Source organism: Nerophis lumbriciformis, linkage group LG19 (genome assembly GCF_033978685.3).
Source record: "Nerophis lumbriciformis linkage group LG19, RoL_Nlum_v2.1, whole genome shotgun sequence".
NCBI classification, from domain to species: domain Eukaryota; kingdom Metazoa; phylum Chordata; class Actinopteri; order Syngnathiformes; family Syngnathidae; genus Nerophis; species Nerophis lumbriciformis.
In genome coordinates, this window is record NC_084566.2 from 31,564,155 (window position 1) to 31,581,161 (window position 17,007).

Below are 17,007 nucleotides of genomic sequence, written 5' to 3' on the forward strand. Positions count from 1 at the left end.
AAGCGCACCTTGATGAAGGCGTATCCCGCTCCGTTGTCGGTGATGGTGAGGCCGAGGGCGTCCTCTGACTTAAACACTTCCACCTCCTTCTTGATCCCTTTGACGTGGGCGAAGATGAAGTCCTCCAGACCAATCTGCCCCCCCAGCAGCTTTTCCATGTCAATTTTGTGAGTGTTGAGGGTGCAGAAGAGGATCTGGAACATCACACACACACACACACGAATCACAGGATGGCAAGGATATAATAGGGTTGAATTTGGAGGAAATTGAAGTGAGAAATACAACATCTAGAAGGCGCGTTAGTCGTTGATGGCCCTGGGTGTCATCAGTGTGTGCGTGTGACAAAGAAAATGACAAGTGACCTTCTGGCTTCACACTTTGGAGAGCGAGTTAGTGTGATCAGCAGAAGCACTAAGCTGATTCCCCCGCACTTTAAACAGATTGCACAATGACACCCAGCAGCAGGGGCCTGTCTGCTGCAAGTCATTTATCTCGCTCCCGAGTCTTGCTTACATGCTCTAATCTGACGAATCACAACATTAGATACACTTGCACAAGCTAATGACATCCGTTACAAGAGCCGCGTAAAACAATTCCATTTAATGCCTACTTTTTCTTGACATTTGTTTCATAATACGCCTATTATTGTGGTGTAATACGTGGTGCCATTTCTTGCATTTTGGTCCTCTTACTTAGCTAGTGAGCATCATTATCTTTTGCAAAGTCGCCATTTGGTATTTGATGTCACAATATTGTGCAAAAAGGGACTAAATCATTCCTATTAATTGCAAAGGTGCGCCAATCAGACATTGGCAAAGAGGCCTTGTTTTTTGCTGCGTACCAAGAGGCCCTGCTCACTCACACACGCATCAAAACATGCGTTGCCGTAGCAACCGCACAATAATAGAAGGGGGGGCGATAAAGTAGAAGGGGGGCTCGCAAAGGGAGAAGTGCAAGCACAGGGGAGAAAAGGAGGCCAAATGTGTGGGTGTATGCTTTCTGCGTGGCGAGGCACACAAGTACACGCCCACAGCCCGTTACCAAGGCTTCTGGCGGCGTTAAGCAGCTTCACGGCGCCCCAGGCAGCATTCAGCACTTCTCCCCTCCTGCTGTGCCCTACGCATTGGCTGCTGGCTGTAGCCAAGACGCCGGCGCCTGCTCCAAGTACCCCCAACTCACCACCACACCTCCCACGACCTTAAACCCTCCACAACAACATAAAGGGAGGCGGCCTGATAGGGACTCGATGTACTGAATGTGTTTATCTTCACCCTACAAACACACACACACACACACACACTGCCTTACATTATCAATGTTAGACTTCTCGACTGGAAACAAGCGTAATAATGCATTAAAAACAAGAAAGGGTAGGCATAATATTTGATTGTTGAGTATTAATCAATTCTGTGAATTTTTTAATGCTGTAAATAACATTTACCTAAAAGGACAAACAGTAATTTGGAGGCCTTCATTAACTCTTATACACTTTTTTTTAACATGTCAATTCTGTAACTTTAATCGTAGAGTGAGCTATAATTATTAAGGGTGTAACGGTACACAAAAAGTTTGGTTCGGTACGTACCTCGGTTTAGAGGTCACGGTTTGGTTCATTTTCGGTACAGTAAGAAAACAACAAAATATAAATTTTTTGGTTATTTATTTACCAAATTTGCAAAATCTTTCACCAAAAATATTTTTCTTAGTGGAATATTTGATGTGAAGTAATCGGAACCTTGGATAGGTCAATCATTCATAATAACATTGTTTAAAAGAGAAAAAAAACAGCTTTGTTTTATTAGTCAACATTGCAACTTTTTCTAAATTACATTTCACCTTTAAGCTTTTTTATTTCACTTTTGTTATGTTTTTGTTTATTTTAATAGTATTTTTAGAATGTGTCGTGGGCCTTTAAAACATTAGCTGTGGGCCGCAAATGGCCTCCGGGGCACACTTTTGACACCCCTGCTATAGATAATAAAAAAATAAATCTGATAAATCTATGGATAAAAAGCAGAGCCTGGCGACGCATGCGCGTTTATCATAACTCTCTCGCTCTGTCTCTCCCTCACGAATGCTGCTGCGCGCACAATTTGTTTTGTTTTTAACCCCTTCTTAACCCTGAACGTACATTGTTAATACACGCAACCATAACTCAAAATGCCGGACATTTGAGGCATTTAAGAAACACCGCCCTGACAGCCCCGCAAAAGAGGACATGTCCGGTGAAAAGAGGACGTATGGTCAGTCTATCAGCATGCAAATGTCCGGCATTTTGAGTATTGTTTACACAACGTGCAGTACGCTACTTAATACGTATATCTCGATATATTTATACTTAAACTTGATATTCCATATATATATCTCAATACATTTTTCGGTGAAAGTATACATATAAAGATATTCATTTTTGAGCGAGATTGGATGAAATTTAAGTGAATGACAACTGTACTGTAAACAGTCAGTGGCACTTTTATTAACCCAGTTAGTCAAGTTGGGTATTAACAGCACAGAAAAGGAACTGTTTAAGTAGTATAGAATTACATAACTAATAAAATAGAAAAATATTATTTCTACGTAAAATAAATAACAGCTGTGCAAATAATACAAAATGTATCAAAATCAGATAAAAAAATACATTTGCAGGCAGGACTTTGTGATTTACCTTCCTGGTTCGATTACCCGCCCTATCTTGCCTCTGATTGGCCTGTCCCTAACCAATCGTGACTCATCATAGTAAACAACTAACCAATCATGGATGTTCTTATACGTGCAAGCACGTCTTGGAAGGAGGAAGGGAAGCGGTTTAGTAGCCCGCGGAGGGTAGAACAAGGAACACAACAAATAAGCGGCGTTTGGTAATTTTAACGTGAAATAAATTATATTGATATTTTCATAATTAATATCTTCTTTAAAAATATATCGATATATCTTACAAACTCGACATATCGCTAAGCCCTACTCTGTAGTGTAGTTACTGAATAGTTCATTCCAGTGTGTCCATACATTGTATGATTGCATTACATATGTAACTGTTTTACAAACTTTACATACATTTTAATCTAGAATAGTATAACCAAAATTGGGTTAAACATAAAACAATGAACCCATAGAGAAGAAACCCTCTTCATCAACTACACACACTCTTCTTGTATGTGCAAGTCATACATTTCACACAGTGTTTAAGGTTTGCTAGCGAAAGCGTTGTATACATCGTCTCCAAGAATAGCGTGTGATTAGACAGGAACATGGACACCCAACTCCACCAAAAAAATGCTGCTTTGTGCTTTAACCATCGTCATGCGTTTGAAAAAAGGGCGACTAAAAGCACACCTGAACTTCTCACAGGGAAACACCCTGTTATGAAACATGACACAGCAGTGGCCCTGCCCACAACCTTTTCCAACCTCAGAGAGAGATCAAAAAAGGTCAATGTTCATCTTCATTGTGTCTTCCTGTGTCAGCTGCTTGAACAAGAGAGTGCTGAGGTCAGCTGTGTGGATTCTTTGAGAAGGAAATGACAGCAATCAGCATCGAGGTGGTGCACTGATTGATTAACTGTGGCTACACGAAGCTGCACAGCGATAGGTGGCGCTTCAGATGGCCGCCACTGTACTTACTTACTCTCGTAGTAGTTGCGTTTTTCTTTTGTTTATTGCATTGAACAAAGAGAGCACAGTCTACCAAGTCAAATTCCTTGTGTGTTAAACATACTTGGCCAATAAAGTTGATTCTGAGTCTGATTAACAGACTGGTGTCGCACCACATTGGGGTTGAGCGAGGGACCAGTCTACATCCAAAAAGACCTAATGCTACAAACGCTTAACACTCACTGTAACAAAGACTGGGGGCCTTCACAATCTAATCGTACAAAGTTTGTCCAGGTGGCAACACTGTAACAACTCAAATGTCCTGTATCACAAATGTGATGAACACTAAAGAGACCCGGTCATGTGTCTATGTTCGCCATCAAGCGCTGCAGGAAGTCCCTCACGTCCCGTTGGCGGAACAGATAACCTGCCGTGGATGTCCCGAGGGAGCAGCTCTGCTTTGGGCCCCCTCCCTCAATAAACATGAGTTGGCGCCATATTGGCTATGCACATGCATTTTGATACCCAGTTGATTCTGTGGAATTTTTATGTTTCCAATTATTAATATTGTAATTATTTACACTAGTATTGATTGTTACTATTGGTAGATCTAGTCATTTGAGGCATCAGTCTTCAGTTTTATCATCATGTGTGTGGGATAATCTTACAAACAATCTGATAGGCTTTCATTGTAAAAATCTGACAAAAATGTACAGACTTTACCCTTTACTTGACTTCAAAGTTGACTAGCACATTCTCTGGGTTCATGGTCTGATTTGGACCAGTTTTTAAAAATGCAATGCTCGCTCGGAGTGCTGTAAATGTGGCCTGGAGAAGCTATTTGCCTACAATTTAAATTGGTGGCTTACATACCACTAACACCAGTGGACATCAGCGCTTGCCTTCTGGTCTGGCACCAGACTTTTCTAATCCAACAGATTAGACGTTGTTATTTTATTTGTCGGAAGACCGAGCGGGCATGTTAGGATGCAACACACACTTTGATTGTTGAATATGTGTACACAGGTTGTTTTCATTTAAGGCGCTAGTGTGAGAAGTGATCTTTTGCATAACCTAGTTTACAGCCCTCGATTTTCAGCAATCATTTTCTATCTTGTCAACAACAGACAATGCAACGGAAAGTAAACGTGGATGTACTTCAGAGTAGTCGATGTACAGCTTGTGTATTAGTACAGGTTAGGGATGTAACAATTTGAAAATTCATAACACAGTTATTATAGCGGTATTGTTGAATGTGCTCATAATGTATTTATACACACAATGAAATATCTTTGACCAAGTTTTATTTTTTTCATAAAATAACTATACATTTACACAGTGCACTTTCTTGGCAAAATAAATATTAAAATATTGTTCTGTATTCTAAAGAGTCATGTTTTTTTGAGTGTTTAAAATTTTCTTTTATTTCCATTTTTTAATTGGTAAAAGTTTCAGAATGTTTTTTTAATTGATAAAGAGGCAATTTGAGGGTTCAACTTGCTTCACGCCCAGATTATGTGACATCACGCAAGTTCACTTTCTGTTGTCTTTGTTAATAAAGATGTCTTTGTTAATAAAGATGTAAAAAAAAAAAAAATTCTGTCATATCATATGTGTATATGTCATATAGATCGAATACTTAAGAGAGCACAGTTTGTAGGTTCAGTGTGCCCAACTGAATAGCTCAGTTGCTCAGACAGTAATGTGTTTATATAAGTTTAGCTGTGGTTGTCATTTCTTAATGTGGAAAGTTGTTAATGTGTCCTGTATTCATGTTAACATTTACGATAGCGAGCGAGCCAGCGCTATTCGGTAAGCGATTTAATCAAACTGCAGCTATCAATCCCAGTTTTTAGATCATTTTAATTTACAACAGTAAAACTAACTGGCAGAAGTTTTGCCGTGGTTATCATTAGAGCCGAAACGATTCCTCGAGTAACTCGAGTAATTCGATTACAAAATATATTTGAGGAATTTTTGCTGCCTCGAGGCCTTGTTTTTGGTTTTTTTACGCCATTTTTCTCGTTTAATAAACAGTAGTCAAAGCTCACACTTTGCAAGGACTGTTTAAGTGTTGCATAGCTTGTTTACGTCACAGATCATATACGCCCTGCACAACACCGTTCTTTTAAAGGGGAACATTATCACAATTTCAGAAGGGTTAAAACTATTAAAAATCAGTTCCCAGTGGCTTATTTTATTTTTCGAAGTTTTTTTCAAAATGTTACCCATCACGCAATATCCCTAAAAAAAGCTTCAAAGTGCCTGATTTTAACCATCGTTATATACACACACACGTCGATTTTCCTGTGACGTCACACAGTGATGCCAATACAAACAAACATGGCGGATAGAACAGCAAGGTATAGCGACATTAGCTCGGATTCAGACTCGGATTTCAGCGGCTTAAGCGATTCAACAGATTACGCACGTATTGAAACGGATGGTTGTAGTGTGGAGGCAGGTAGCGAAAACAAAATTGAAGAAGAAACTGAAGCTATTGAGCCATATTGGTTTGAACCGTATGCAAGCGAAAACGACACGACAGCCAGCGACACGGGAGAAAGCGAGGACGATCGCCTTCTAACCAACGATTGGTATGTGTTTGTTTGGCATTAAAGGAAACTAACAACTATGAACTAGTTTTACAGCATATGAAATACATTTGGCAACAACATGCACTTTGAGAGTGCAGACAGCCCATTTCAGGCGCGCTAAGAACATATATTTTTCCACGATTTCAGCATTTTAAATGTGCTGTTTTTGTCCAGTAAGATACATACTAGCCTACAGTTACAGCTGAAGTGACCGATTAAAAAGATTAACTATTTTTTGTCATTTTTCCATGTGCAATCAATCTTCACTGGAAAAAATGGCATCCCTTCATCACTGAAACTAACTATCTGTTTTTCTGGCTTCACTGGCACCATTATTAAATCAGTGGGTGATTGCTTTTGGGTGATTTATACACCCTCGTATTTTGAACAAATTTCGTCCAATTTCTTGCCACTTTCGCATCTTTGGGCCACTGGTGCAACTTGAATCCGTCCCTGTTCGTGTTGTTACACCCTCCGACAACACACCGACGAGGCATGATGTCTCCAAGGTACGGAAAACAGTCGGAAAAACGGAAAATAACAGAGCTGATTTGACTCTGTGTTTGTAATGTGTTTGAGAAAATGGCGGATTGGTTCCGGATGTGACGTCACGTTGTGACGTCATCGCTCCGAGAGCGAATAATAGAAAGGCGTTTAATTCGCCAAAATTCACCCATTTAGAGTTCGGAAATCGGTTAAAAAAATATATGGTCTTTTTTCTGCAACATCAAGGTATATATTGACGCTTACATAGGTCTGGTGATAATGTTCCCCTTTAAATACGCTTGAGTTTAGAAAACTTTTTCGCCAACATACTGTAACTCACAATGGCAGATGCTGCAGAAAGCAGTGGACAAGAGCCACCGCAAAACGAGGGAATTAAGAAGCGACAAAAGTTGTCTTAAGATGTGGGAACACGTCCCACTAAAATCGAAGGAAAACGCAGTAGTGTGCAAACATTGTAAAGTGGTGCTTGCATACCACAATAGCACAAGTTCGATGCTGCAGCACCTGTCGAGAAAGCATCCGATTGAGGGATGTCCAGAGGCGAGGTAAGTAATCAATTATTAAATGTAAACGCAAAAGTTGTGTTAGTAAAATAAATGTTATTTATTATGATAACCAGGATGTGTTCTCTCACTCCCGCAAAGTCTTCAAATGCCGCCAAAAGGTGTTGAAAACTAACAACGCTATCCTAGCTGTCGTGTTCAATTAGCCTTTCATTAGTCGTGCAAAGTTATTCAGGAGCTTACATAAGAACTGCAATGTAAATGTTTAACTTCCCTTAATTGGAGTAAGATCATTTGCTTAACATGCTTTCTTTTTTTGAAACTTTTATTCTGAAGCTCACAGGGCATTTTTGCCGATCTGTCAGTTCGGCGTAAACAAATGCATATTGCGGTATGGCACGTGTTTGATATGGTTTGATCCTGCGGAGTGTGTTCATGGCCTTTTGTTGTCTGTCACTATGGGTTACGTGAACCGAACGGAAACACAATGAGGATTAAATGTTTTTGCAAGATCGCTCTTTCTTGTCTGAAACGGCGTTATTGATTTGATTTAAGTTTAGCAGACGTGCGCTGAGTCTGCGTATCATCATGCTTTGCTAATTGATGTGGATCCAGAAAACAGCCGTGAACATTTTGGCTTCTATCTTTGACAATCAAATGTGACACGGAAATAAATCTACCGGTAAGTTATCTGAATTTTCGGTGCATCCCGACAATCAACCACGGATGGATTTCGGCTGTGCGTGTCAGCCTTCAATAATCTAAATCAAAAACAGGCATTTAGGAAAGAAAAGACAATTAGGTCAAACGCAATAATTTATAGCACATCTTAACTTGTATAATTAAACCTTAATTAAGCAAAAATATGATTTATTTGATTCCTTGATTAATCGATCGGGATATTGGATAGAGGTTTACTATTAACAGACATGTATCATTTTCTCAATAACTGGCAACACAAGTGAGTACACCACACAGTGAACATGTCCAAATTAGTGTGGTTGGTGTGGATATTTAGTGTGATCATGGCGGAGCACTGCCTTAATCTTCTTGGACGTGGTATTGCGCAGAGCTGCACATGTTACTGGAACTCTCTTCCACTTCTGGTGGATATTGGACTTCTTTCACTTCCTTCATAGGGCTGCAGCTATCAATTATTTTAGTACTCGAGTTATCTATTGATTAATTGAACAAAATACACACTCTAGCCTCAATGCAACCTTTAGGGAAAATAGTTTAAATAAACAAGGATTTTTCTAATGACCATTATTGTCTCTTCTTATAAATGCGCATACCATTGAAATGTCATGTTTTCCAATGGGAGCATCACGATACAGTATATTACTTACATAAAAAAATAAGTTGTAGCCAGCCTGTACTCTACAGTATCTCTATGCCCAGACAAGTCGAGACAAAGGCCAGGACGTCCTCATTTAGTGTTATTGACAGACCTGACGGAACAAATAGCACCAGAAGTGAGACAAAACCTCCCTCGTCTGGCTGTTTTTTCAGAAGGTGCGAGACAGATTTGTGAGCAATGCGTCTCTCGGCTTCACATCCCAGCGTGCCGAGGCCAGCAGCCTGCGTGGTGGGACAAAATAAAAAATAGGAGCCTAGAAGATGGCGGCAGCCTTTTGTGTTAGTAGTAGTATACTGCAATACAGCATTCAATAGTAAAATACAGTTATCTACTGTATCTATGCTGGGTTTAAAGAGCAAATGCTGACGCAAGACAGGGTGTGTTCTGCTAATGACCACCACTTATAAAGCCGTTTACCCAAATGCTTACACGTTGGTTAAACTTGCAGTGTTTCAAAATAAACCTAAATAGGAAAAACCTAGGTACCACATCTTCTCTAAATTTTATTAACAGTACATTTTATTCAAGAATTATATAGGATTGGATTGATTACATTTTTTTTTGCAGTAGGTCAATGTTTCCCTTACAAATGTTTTAGGGTGCACTCCCACCTCAAAGAGGGTTGGGCTGTTATTTTGGCAGCAAATCACAACAGATTTAATTTAGGGTTATCATAGAACAGGTCTATAATATTATGGAACAAACTAAATAGCCTTATCTTATTTATTGCACTTACACAACGACATGTCATCTCTTTCTCTTATTCAGGTGTGTCCAAAGTGGGGCCCGGAGGGCATTTGCAGCCAGCATCTTGTTTGTTTGTTTTTTTACTACAAAATAAACACATCACAGAGTCGAACGGTACACAAACTAACTAACAAAAAAAATGGAACTGGCCCAATTTACCCCAAAAGTAGGACCTGAAAACCTAAATAGGCAACAGCGTGTGCGTCCTACTGTATATGGTCTTTGATCATATCTGTGCATTCTGTCATGATGAGAATGTGTCGATATTTCTTGCAAGATATGTTAAGTTTTCGAGTGTGCTAAAGCTCTTAAAAGGTGTTAATTGGCCGAATAATAATAATAATCAGTAAAGAATAATAATAACAAGGTAAATATCTCAAGGGAATTAGGAATTACACTAATTTGCTCTGTCATCTATCACACAAAGCTAAGATGTGGATGTTTTAATCAGTTTGTTAAGCTTACATTCATCCATGCCATCCATCCATTTTGTACCGCTTTATTGATGTTTTAATCAGTTTGTTAAGCCTACATTCATTGACCTATTTTGTATTGCTTTTAGTAAAGTAGCCCCCGCATCCTCCAAATTTTGCGTAAGCGACCCTAGCTGGAAAAGGTTTGGACACGCCCTTCTCTTCCCGGTCACATGTTTACTATTATGCCACGCACAGAGAAGTAATTGCATTAACCAAATAGCGTGTCTTCATTTTGAGTGCCAGGCATAAGGGGAAGATGGATCAATCCATAAATTTGTAGTGTTGATACTAAGGGTACCGTATTTTTTCGGACTATAAGTCGCAGTTTTTTTTCATAGTTTGGCCGGGGGTGCGACTTATACTCAGGAGCGACTTGTGTGAAATTATTAACACATTACCGTAAAATATCAAATAATATTATTTAGCTCATTCACGTAAAAGACTAGACGTATAAGATTTCATGGGATTTAGCGATTAGGAGTGACAGATTGTTTGGTAAACGTATAGCAAGTTCTATATGTTATAGTTATTTGAATGACTCTTACCATAATATGTTACGTTAACATACCAGGCACCTTCTCAGTTGGTTATTTATGCCTCATATAATGTACACTTATTCAGCCTGTTGTTCACTATTCTTTATTTATTTTAAATTGCCTTTCAAATGTCTATTCTTGGTGTTGGCTTTTATCAAATAAATTTCCCAAAAAAATGCGACATACACCAGTGCGACTTATATGTTTTTTTCCTTCTTTATTATGCATTTTCGGCCGGTGCGACTTATACTCCGGAGCGGCTTATACTCCGAAAAATACGGTAGTATTATTATATCTATCTATCTATGATCTATGCAATAGTGACTATAAAACGGGACCCCATTACCTCCCTGCTTGGCACTCAGCATCAAGGGTCGGAATCGAGGGTTAAATCACCAAAATGATTCCCGAGCACGGCCACCGCTGCTGCTCACTGCTCACCTCACCTCCCAGGGGGTGGAACAAGAGGATGGGTCAAATGCAGAGAGTAATTTCACCACACATATTGTGTGTGTGTGTGACGATCAGTGGTTCTTTACCTTTAATTAGATCGATATTTTTTATTTTCCACAAATATTTGTGGTTGTTATTGTTTACAAACTCAGGGAATAAAGCCCTGGATAGAGAATAAGGAAGTAGTTCACATATAGCACTCACCATAACTACATTTTAAAAATAACTGTAAATTAGGGGTGTAACGGTACGTGTATTTGTATTGAACCGTTTCGGTATGGGGGTTCCGGTTCGATTAGGAGGTGTACCGAACGAGTTTCCACACGGACATATTAAGTAGCGTAACGCACGTTGTGTAAACAATGCACACCGAGGCACAACACACGGCATGCTAGCAGCTAACGGGCTACGATAGACTGACCATACGTCCTCTTTTCACCGGACATGTCCTCTTTTGCGGGGCTGTCAGGGCGGAGTTTCTTAAATGCCTCAAATGTCCGGCATTTTGAGTTAGGGTTGCGTGTATTTTCAATGTACGTTCAGGGTTAAGAAGGGGTTAAAAACAAAACAAATTGTGCATGCAGCAGCATTCGTGAGGGAGGGGCAGAGACAGAGAGAGAGAGAGAGAGTTATGATAAGGCTCTGCTTTTTATCCATAGATTTATCAGATTTAATTTTTTTTCATCTATAGCAGGGGTGTCAAAAGTGTGCCCCGGAGGCCATTTGCGGCCCACAGCTAATGTTTTAAAGGCCCACGGCACATTCTAAAAATACTATTAAAATAAACAAAAACATAACAAAAGTGAAAAAAAAAAGCTTAAAGGTTAAATGTAATTTAGAAAAAGTTGCAATGTTGACTAATAAAACAAAGCTGGTTTTTTTTCTTTCAAACTGTCATTGCTCAAAACATAATATTGAATCAAAATCAATGTTATTATGACTTATTGACCTATCCAAGGTTCCCATTACTTCACATCAAATATTCCACTAAGAAAAATATTTTTGGTGGAAGATTTTGCAAATTTGGTAAATAACCCAAAAATGTATATTTTGTTGTTTTCTTACTGTACCGAAAATGAACCGAACCGTGACCTCTAAACCGAGGTACGTACCGAACCGAAATATTTGTGTACCGTTACACCCCTACTGTAAATACAAGTAATAGGCAAAACATTCATAGTCATTTTTTTCCGTGCTTCTTACAAGAATCAGAAACATGAATAATTGGGAACTAACACACTTGACTACATTTAATATAACAGAGCTGCTGCATTAATTTGGTTGATGTCTTGACTAATATGACAGAAAAGTTCAATACATTTGAACTAGTTGTTTACTTTAACAATTGCATTGTGGGCCATCTTAAATGCTCTCATTGGCAGTTATTGACCAAGAAGAACATTGTTTAGACCATTGGTTCTTAACCTGGGTTCGATCGAACCCTAGGGGTTCGGTGAGTCGGCCTCAGGGGTTCGGCGGAGGTCAAAACACACCTGACACATTGTGTAAATACAAACTTCTCCTTATTGGCGTATTACGGATACGGCAACAGCTGACTGATTTGCAGGTGTGTAATTTGTTGTGAGTTTATGCACTGTGTTGGTTTTGTTGTTTTAACAAGGTGATGTTCATGCACGGTTCATTTTATACACCAGTAAAAAAAAAACATGGTAACACTTTAGTATGGGGAACATATTCACCATTAATTAGTTGCTTATTAACATGCAAATTAGTAACATATTGGCTCTTAACTAGTCATTATTAAGTACTTATTAATGCCTTATTCGGCATGGCCTTATTATAACCCCTAACCCTAACCCTAGCATCAAGGGTCTTACTGTACCGAATATGAACCGAACCGTGACCTCTAAACCGAGGTACGTACCGAACCAAAATTTGTGTGTACCGTTACACCCTTACTGTAAATACAAGTAATAGGCAAAACATTCACAGTAATTTTTTTCCGTGCTTCTTACAAGAATCAGAAACAAGAATAATTTGGAACCGGTCATTGTCATTCCGCTAACACGCTTGACTACATTTAATATAACACAGCTGCTGCATTAATTTGGTTGATGTCTTGACTAATATGACAGAAAAGTTCCATACATTTGAACTGGTTGTTTACTTTAACAATTGCATTGTGGGCCATCTTAAATGCTCTCATTGGCAGTTATGGCCCGAAACTGTTTGTTGCCCACCCAACAAATTCCAAAAAGTTATTTCTGTTCAAATTAATTCAGATTGACCAAGAAGAACATTGTTTAGACCAGTGGTTCTTAACCTGGGTTCGATCGAACCCTAGGGGTTCGGTGAGTCGGCCTCAGGGGTTCGGCGGAGGTCAAAACACACCTGACACATCGTATAAATACAAACTTCTCCTTATTGGCGTATTACGGATACGGCAACAGCTGACTGATTTGCAGGTGTGTAATTTGTTGTGAGTTTATGCACTGTGTTGGTTTTGTTCTTTGAACAAGGTGATGTTCATGCACAGGTCATTTTATGCACCAGTAAAAAAAAACATGGTAATACTTTAGTATGGGGAACAAATTCACCATTAATTAGTTGCTTATTAACATGCAAATTAGTAACATATTGGCTCTTAACTGGTCATTATTAAGTACTTATTAATACCTTATTCGGCATGGCCTTATTATAACCCCTAACTCTCTAACCCAGTGGTTCTCAAATGGGGGTACGCGTACCCCTGGGGGTACTGGAAGGTAAGCCAAGGGGTACACGAGATTTTTTTTAAATATTCTAAAAAATAGCAACAATTCAAAAATCCCTTATAAATATATTTATTGAATAATACTTCAACACAATATGAATGTAAGTTCATAAACTCAGTGAAGCACAAGCTCAGGTTTCTCACTAAAATGTCTGTCAAAAAGAACTGTGAAAAGAAATGCAACAATGCAATATACAGTGCTGACAGCTAGATTTTTTGTGGACATGTTCCATAAATATTGATGTTAAAGATCTTTTTTTTGTGAAGAAATGTTTAGAATTAAGTTCATGAATCCAGATGGATCTCTATTACAATCCCCAAAGAGGGCACTTTAAGTTGTTGATTACTTCTATGTGTAGAAATCTTTATTTATAATTGAATCACTTGTTTATTTTTCAACAAGTTTTTAGTTATTTTTATATCTTTTTTTCCAAATAGTTCAAGAAAGACCACTACAAAAGAGCAATATTTTGCACTGTTATACAATTTAATAAATCAGAAACTGATGACATAGTGCTGTATTTTACTTCTTTATCTCTTTTTTTCAACCAAAAATGCTTTGCTCTGATTAGGGGGTACTTGAATTAAAAAAATGTTCACAGGGGGTACATCACTGAAAAAAGGTTGAGAACCACTGCTCTAACCCTAACCCTAGCATCAAAGGTCTTACTGTACCGAATATGAACCGAACCGTGACCTCTAAACCGAGGTACGTACCGAACCAAAATTTTTGTGTACCGTTACACCCTTACTGTACATACAAGTAATAGGCAAAACATTCATAGTAATTTTTTTCCGTGCTTCTTACAAGAATCAGAAAGAAGAAGAATTTGGAACCGGTCATTGTCATTCCGCTAACACGCTTGACTACATTTAATATAACAGAGCTGCTGCACTAACTTGGTTGATATCTTGACTAAAATGACAATAAAACTTCCATACATTTGAACTAGTTGTTTACTTTAACAATTGCATTGTGGGCCATCTTAAATGCTCTCATTGGCAGTTATGGCCCGAAACTGTTTGTTGCCCACCCAACAAATTCCAAAAAGTTATTTCTGTTCAAATTAATTCAGATTGACCAAGAAGAACATCGTTTAGATCAGGGGTGCTCATTACGTCGATCGCGAGCTACCGGTCGATCTCGGAGGGTGTGTCAGTCGATCACCAGCCAGGCATTAAAAAAATAGTCCTAAAAATGAGCGATCATAAATCTTCACTATGACGTCACTTTCGTCACTTGATTGACATTCAGGGACCCGAGGGTCTTCTGAGATGACGCTGGCTGCTGCCAGCTCATTAAAATTACCGACTGGAAGGCGAGAAACACTTTATTTCAACAGACTCTGGCGCCGTACCTGTCGTCAAAACTCCAAAGACCGACTGCACAGTTGCGCTAACAAAACAAGAGTCTCAGAAAGCTGGCGTGCACAAGCTAGCAAGCTACGGAGTTTGGAGACAATGTATTTCTTGTAAAGTGTATACAAAGGAGTACGGAAGCTGGATAAATAAGATGCCAAAAACCAATCACTTTCATGTGGTATTGGACAGAAAGGAGGACTTTTTTTCTCCTCCATTCGAAAATGCGGACGTTATCATCACTACTGTCTGATTCCAATCCATGTAAGTCATCAGAATCAGGTAATACACCAACTTATATTCTTGTCTTCATGAAAGAAAGGAATCTATATGTGTTAAACATGCCTGTATTATCTTTAAACACCTTAACTTGTTAACAATATTAACTATATGTGTTAAACATGCTTGCATTATCTTTAAACAACTTTAACTTATTAACAATATTAACTATATGTGTTAAACATGCTTGTATTATCATTAAACACCTTTAACTTGTTAACAATATTAACTATATGTGCTAAACATGCTTGTATTATCTTTAAACACCTTTAACTTATTAATAATATTAACTATATGTATTAAACATGCTTGTATTATCATTAAACACCTTTAACTTGTCAACAATATTAACTATATGTATTAAACATGCTTGCATTATTTTTAAACACCTTTAACTTGTTAACAATATTAACTATATGTATTAAACATTCTTGTATGATCATTAAACACCTTTAATTTATTAACAATATTAACTATGTGTTAAACATGATTGCATTATCATTAAACACCTTTAATTTATTAACAATATTAACTATATGTGTTAAACATGCTTGCATTATCATTAAACACCTTTAACTTATTAACAAAAACATATATTTCATAAATAAGTAAATATAAATTATATATATGAATGAGGTAGATCCCCACGACTTGATCAATTGAAAAGTAGCTCGCCTGCAGAAAAAGTTTGATCACCCCTGGTTTAGATCATTCATACGTCCACTGAAAACAGGTCAAAGTGAATCTGGACCACTTGGCCCTCTGGCAAAGCCAATTGGGAGTGTTGTGTTGTGGGTTGGGGGTGTCTTCCTTACCTCTGGTGGGCTGATTTTGAAGGCGTCTGCTATCTTGGCATAGAGCTCCTTGACGTTGCCGAATCCCTCGATCCTACCCGTGGGGCTTCCATGGGCCAGCTGCGTGTGGAAGACCAGTTTGGGCCGCAGGTTGGCGGGCGGAGGCGGTAGCCCGGCGCCATTGACGGCGGACTTAGTGAGCGAACCCCCGGCACCTGCGTGACCGCCGCCGACCTCCTCGTTGTCCACCAGGTGCTCCTTGGTCGACTTGTTTTTCTTCCTCCACGGACCCAGTGGCATTTTCTTTTCGTCGTTTGCTTGTCAGCGCTGCTAAAACATTGGAACCTGTTGAAGAACAACAATCTTCCTCGCTCTTATTTACTTCCTTGTTTCCGCGTCGAGTTCTCCTTTCCTTCCTTCTTTCTTTCTTCCCACCGACGACACCTTTGCCTTCCCTCACCTGGCTGCGACTGGTTCCTCGACAGCGTTATTTTGGAGCAAACAACAACGGCAAAGAGGCAACAGGTAGCCGGGGATCAAGTGTGAGGAAACCTGCGGCTAACAATAGCTGCTCTGTGCGCGCCTCAGTTGGGCGCAGGCGCACTGAGGACCGGCAGCACCTGTGCACTCCAGCGGTCACTTTATTAGGTACACCTGCATCACTTTAACCCAGAGGTGTCAAAGTCGTTTTTACTGAGGGCCACATCGCAGTTATGTTTGGCCCTCCACGCATTGGCGTTGTTAGGCCTATTTTAGGGGGACTCAAGCACCCCTAAAATATTCTTAAGCCCCCCTAAATAATCTGGTGTTATATATATATATATACATATATATATATATATATATATATATATATATATATATATATATATATATATATATATATATATATATATATATATATATATTATATATTAATTTTTTTTTTACAAATACATGCCGACATATTCATTATAAAGTGGCCCGAATATGAGTTTAAATAAATAATAATATAACCTGTCATTATTCACTCAGTTTCCCCTCACTTCATAGCGTAAGGTAGAGAGCCCCTTTAGTGTGTCGGTATCCAATC

At 38.9% G+C, this 17,007-nt stretch overlaps 1 protein-coding gene across 1 annotated transcript in view; it reads right to left on the reverse strand.

The window, feature by feature from the left end:
* The window catches only part of gipc2 (GIPC PDZ domain containing family, member 2), a 30,937-nt gene extending 14,406 nt beyond the window's left edge, over window positions 1–16,531 (reverse strand). The window contains exons 1-2 of the mRNA XM_061978943.2: window positions 15,957–16,531; window positions 9–194 (exon numbers count right to left, since the gene is read on the reverse strand). Of these exons, the coding sequence (XP_061834927.1) occupies window positions 9–194; window positions 15,957–16,235 (465 nt within the window). The 5' untranslated portion in view covers window positions 16,236–16,531. The remainder of the gene's footprint in view (window positions 1–8; window positions 195–15,956) is intronic.
* Between the last annotated feature and the right edge of the window lie 476 nt (window positions 16,532–17,007).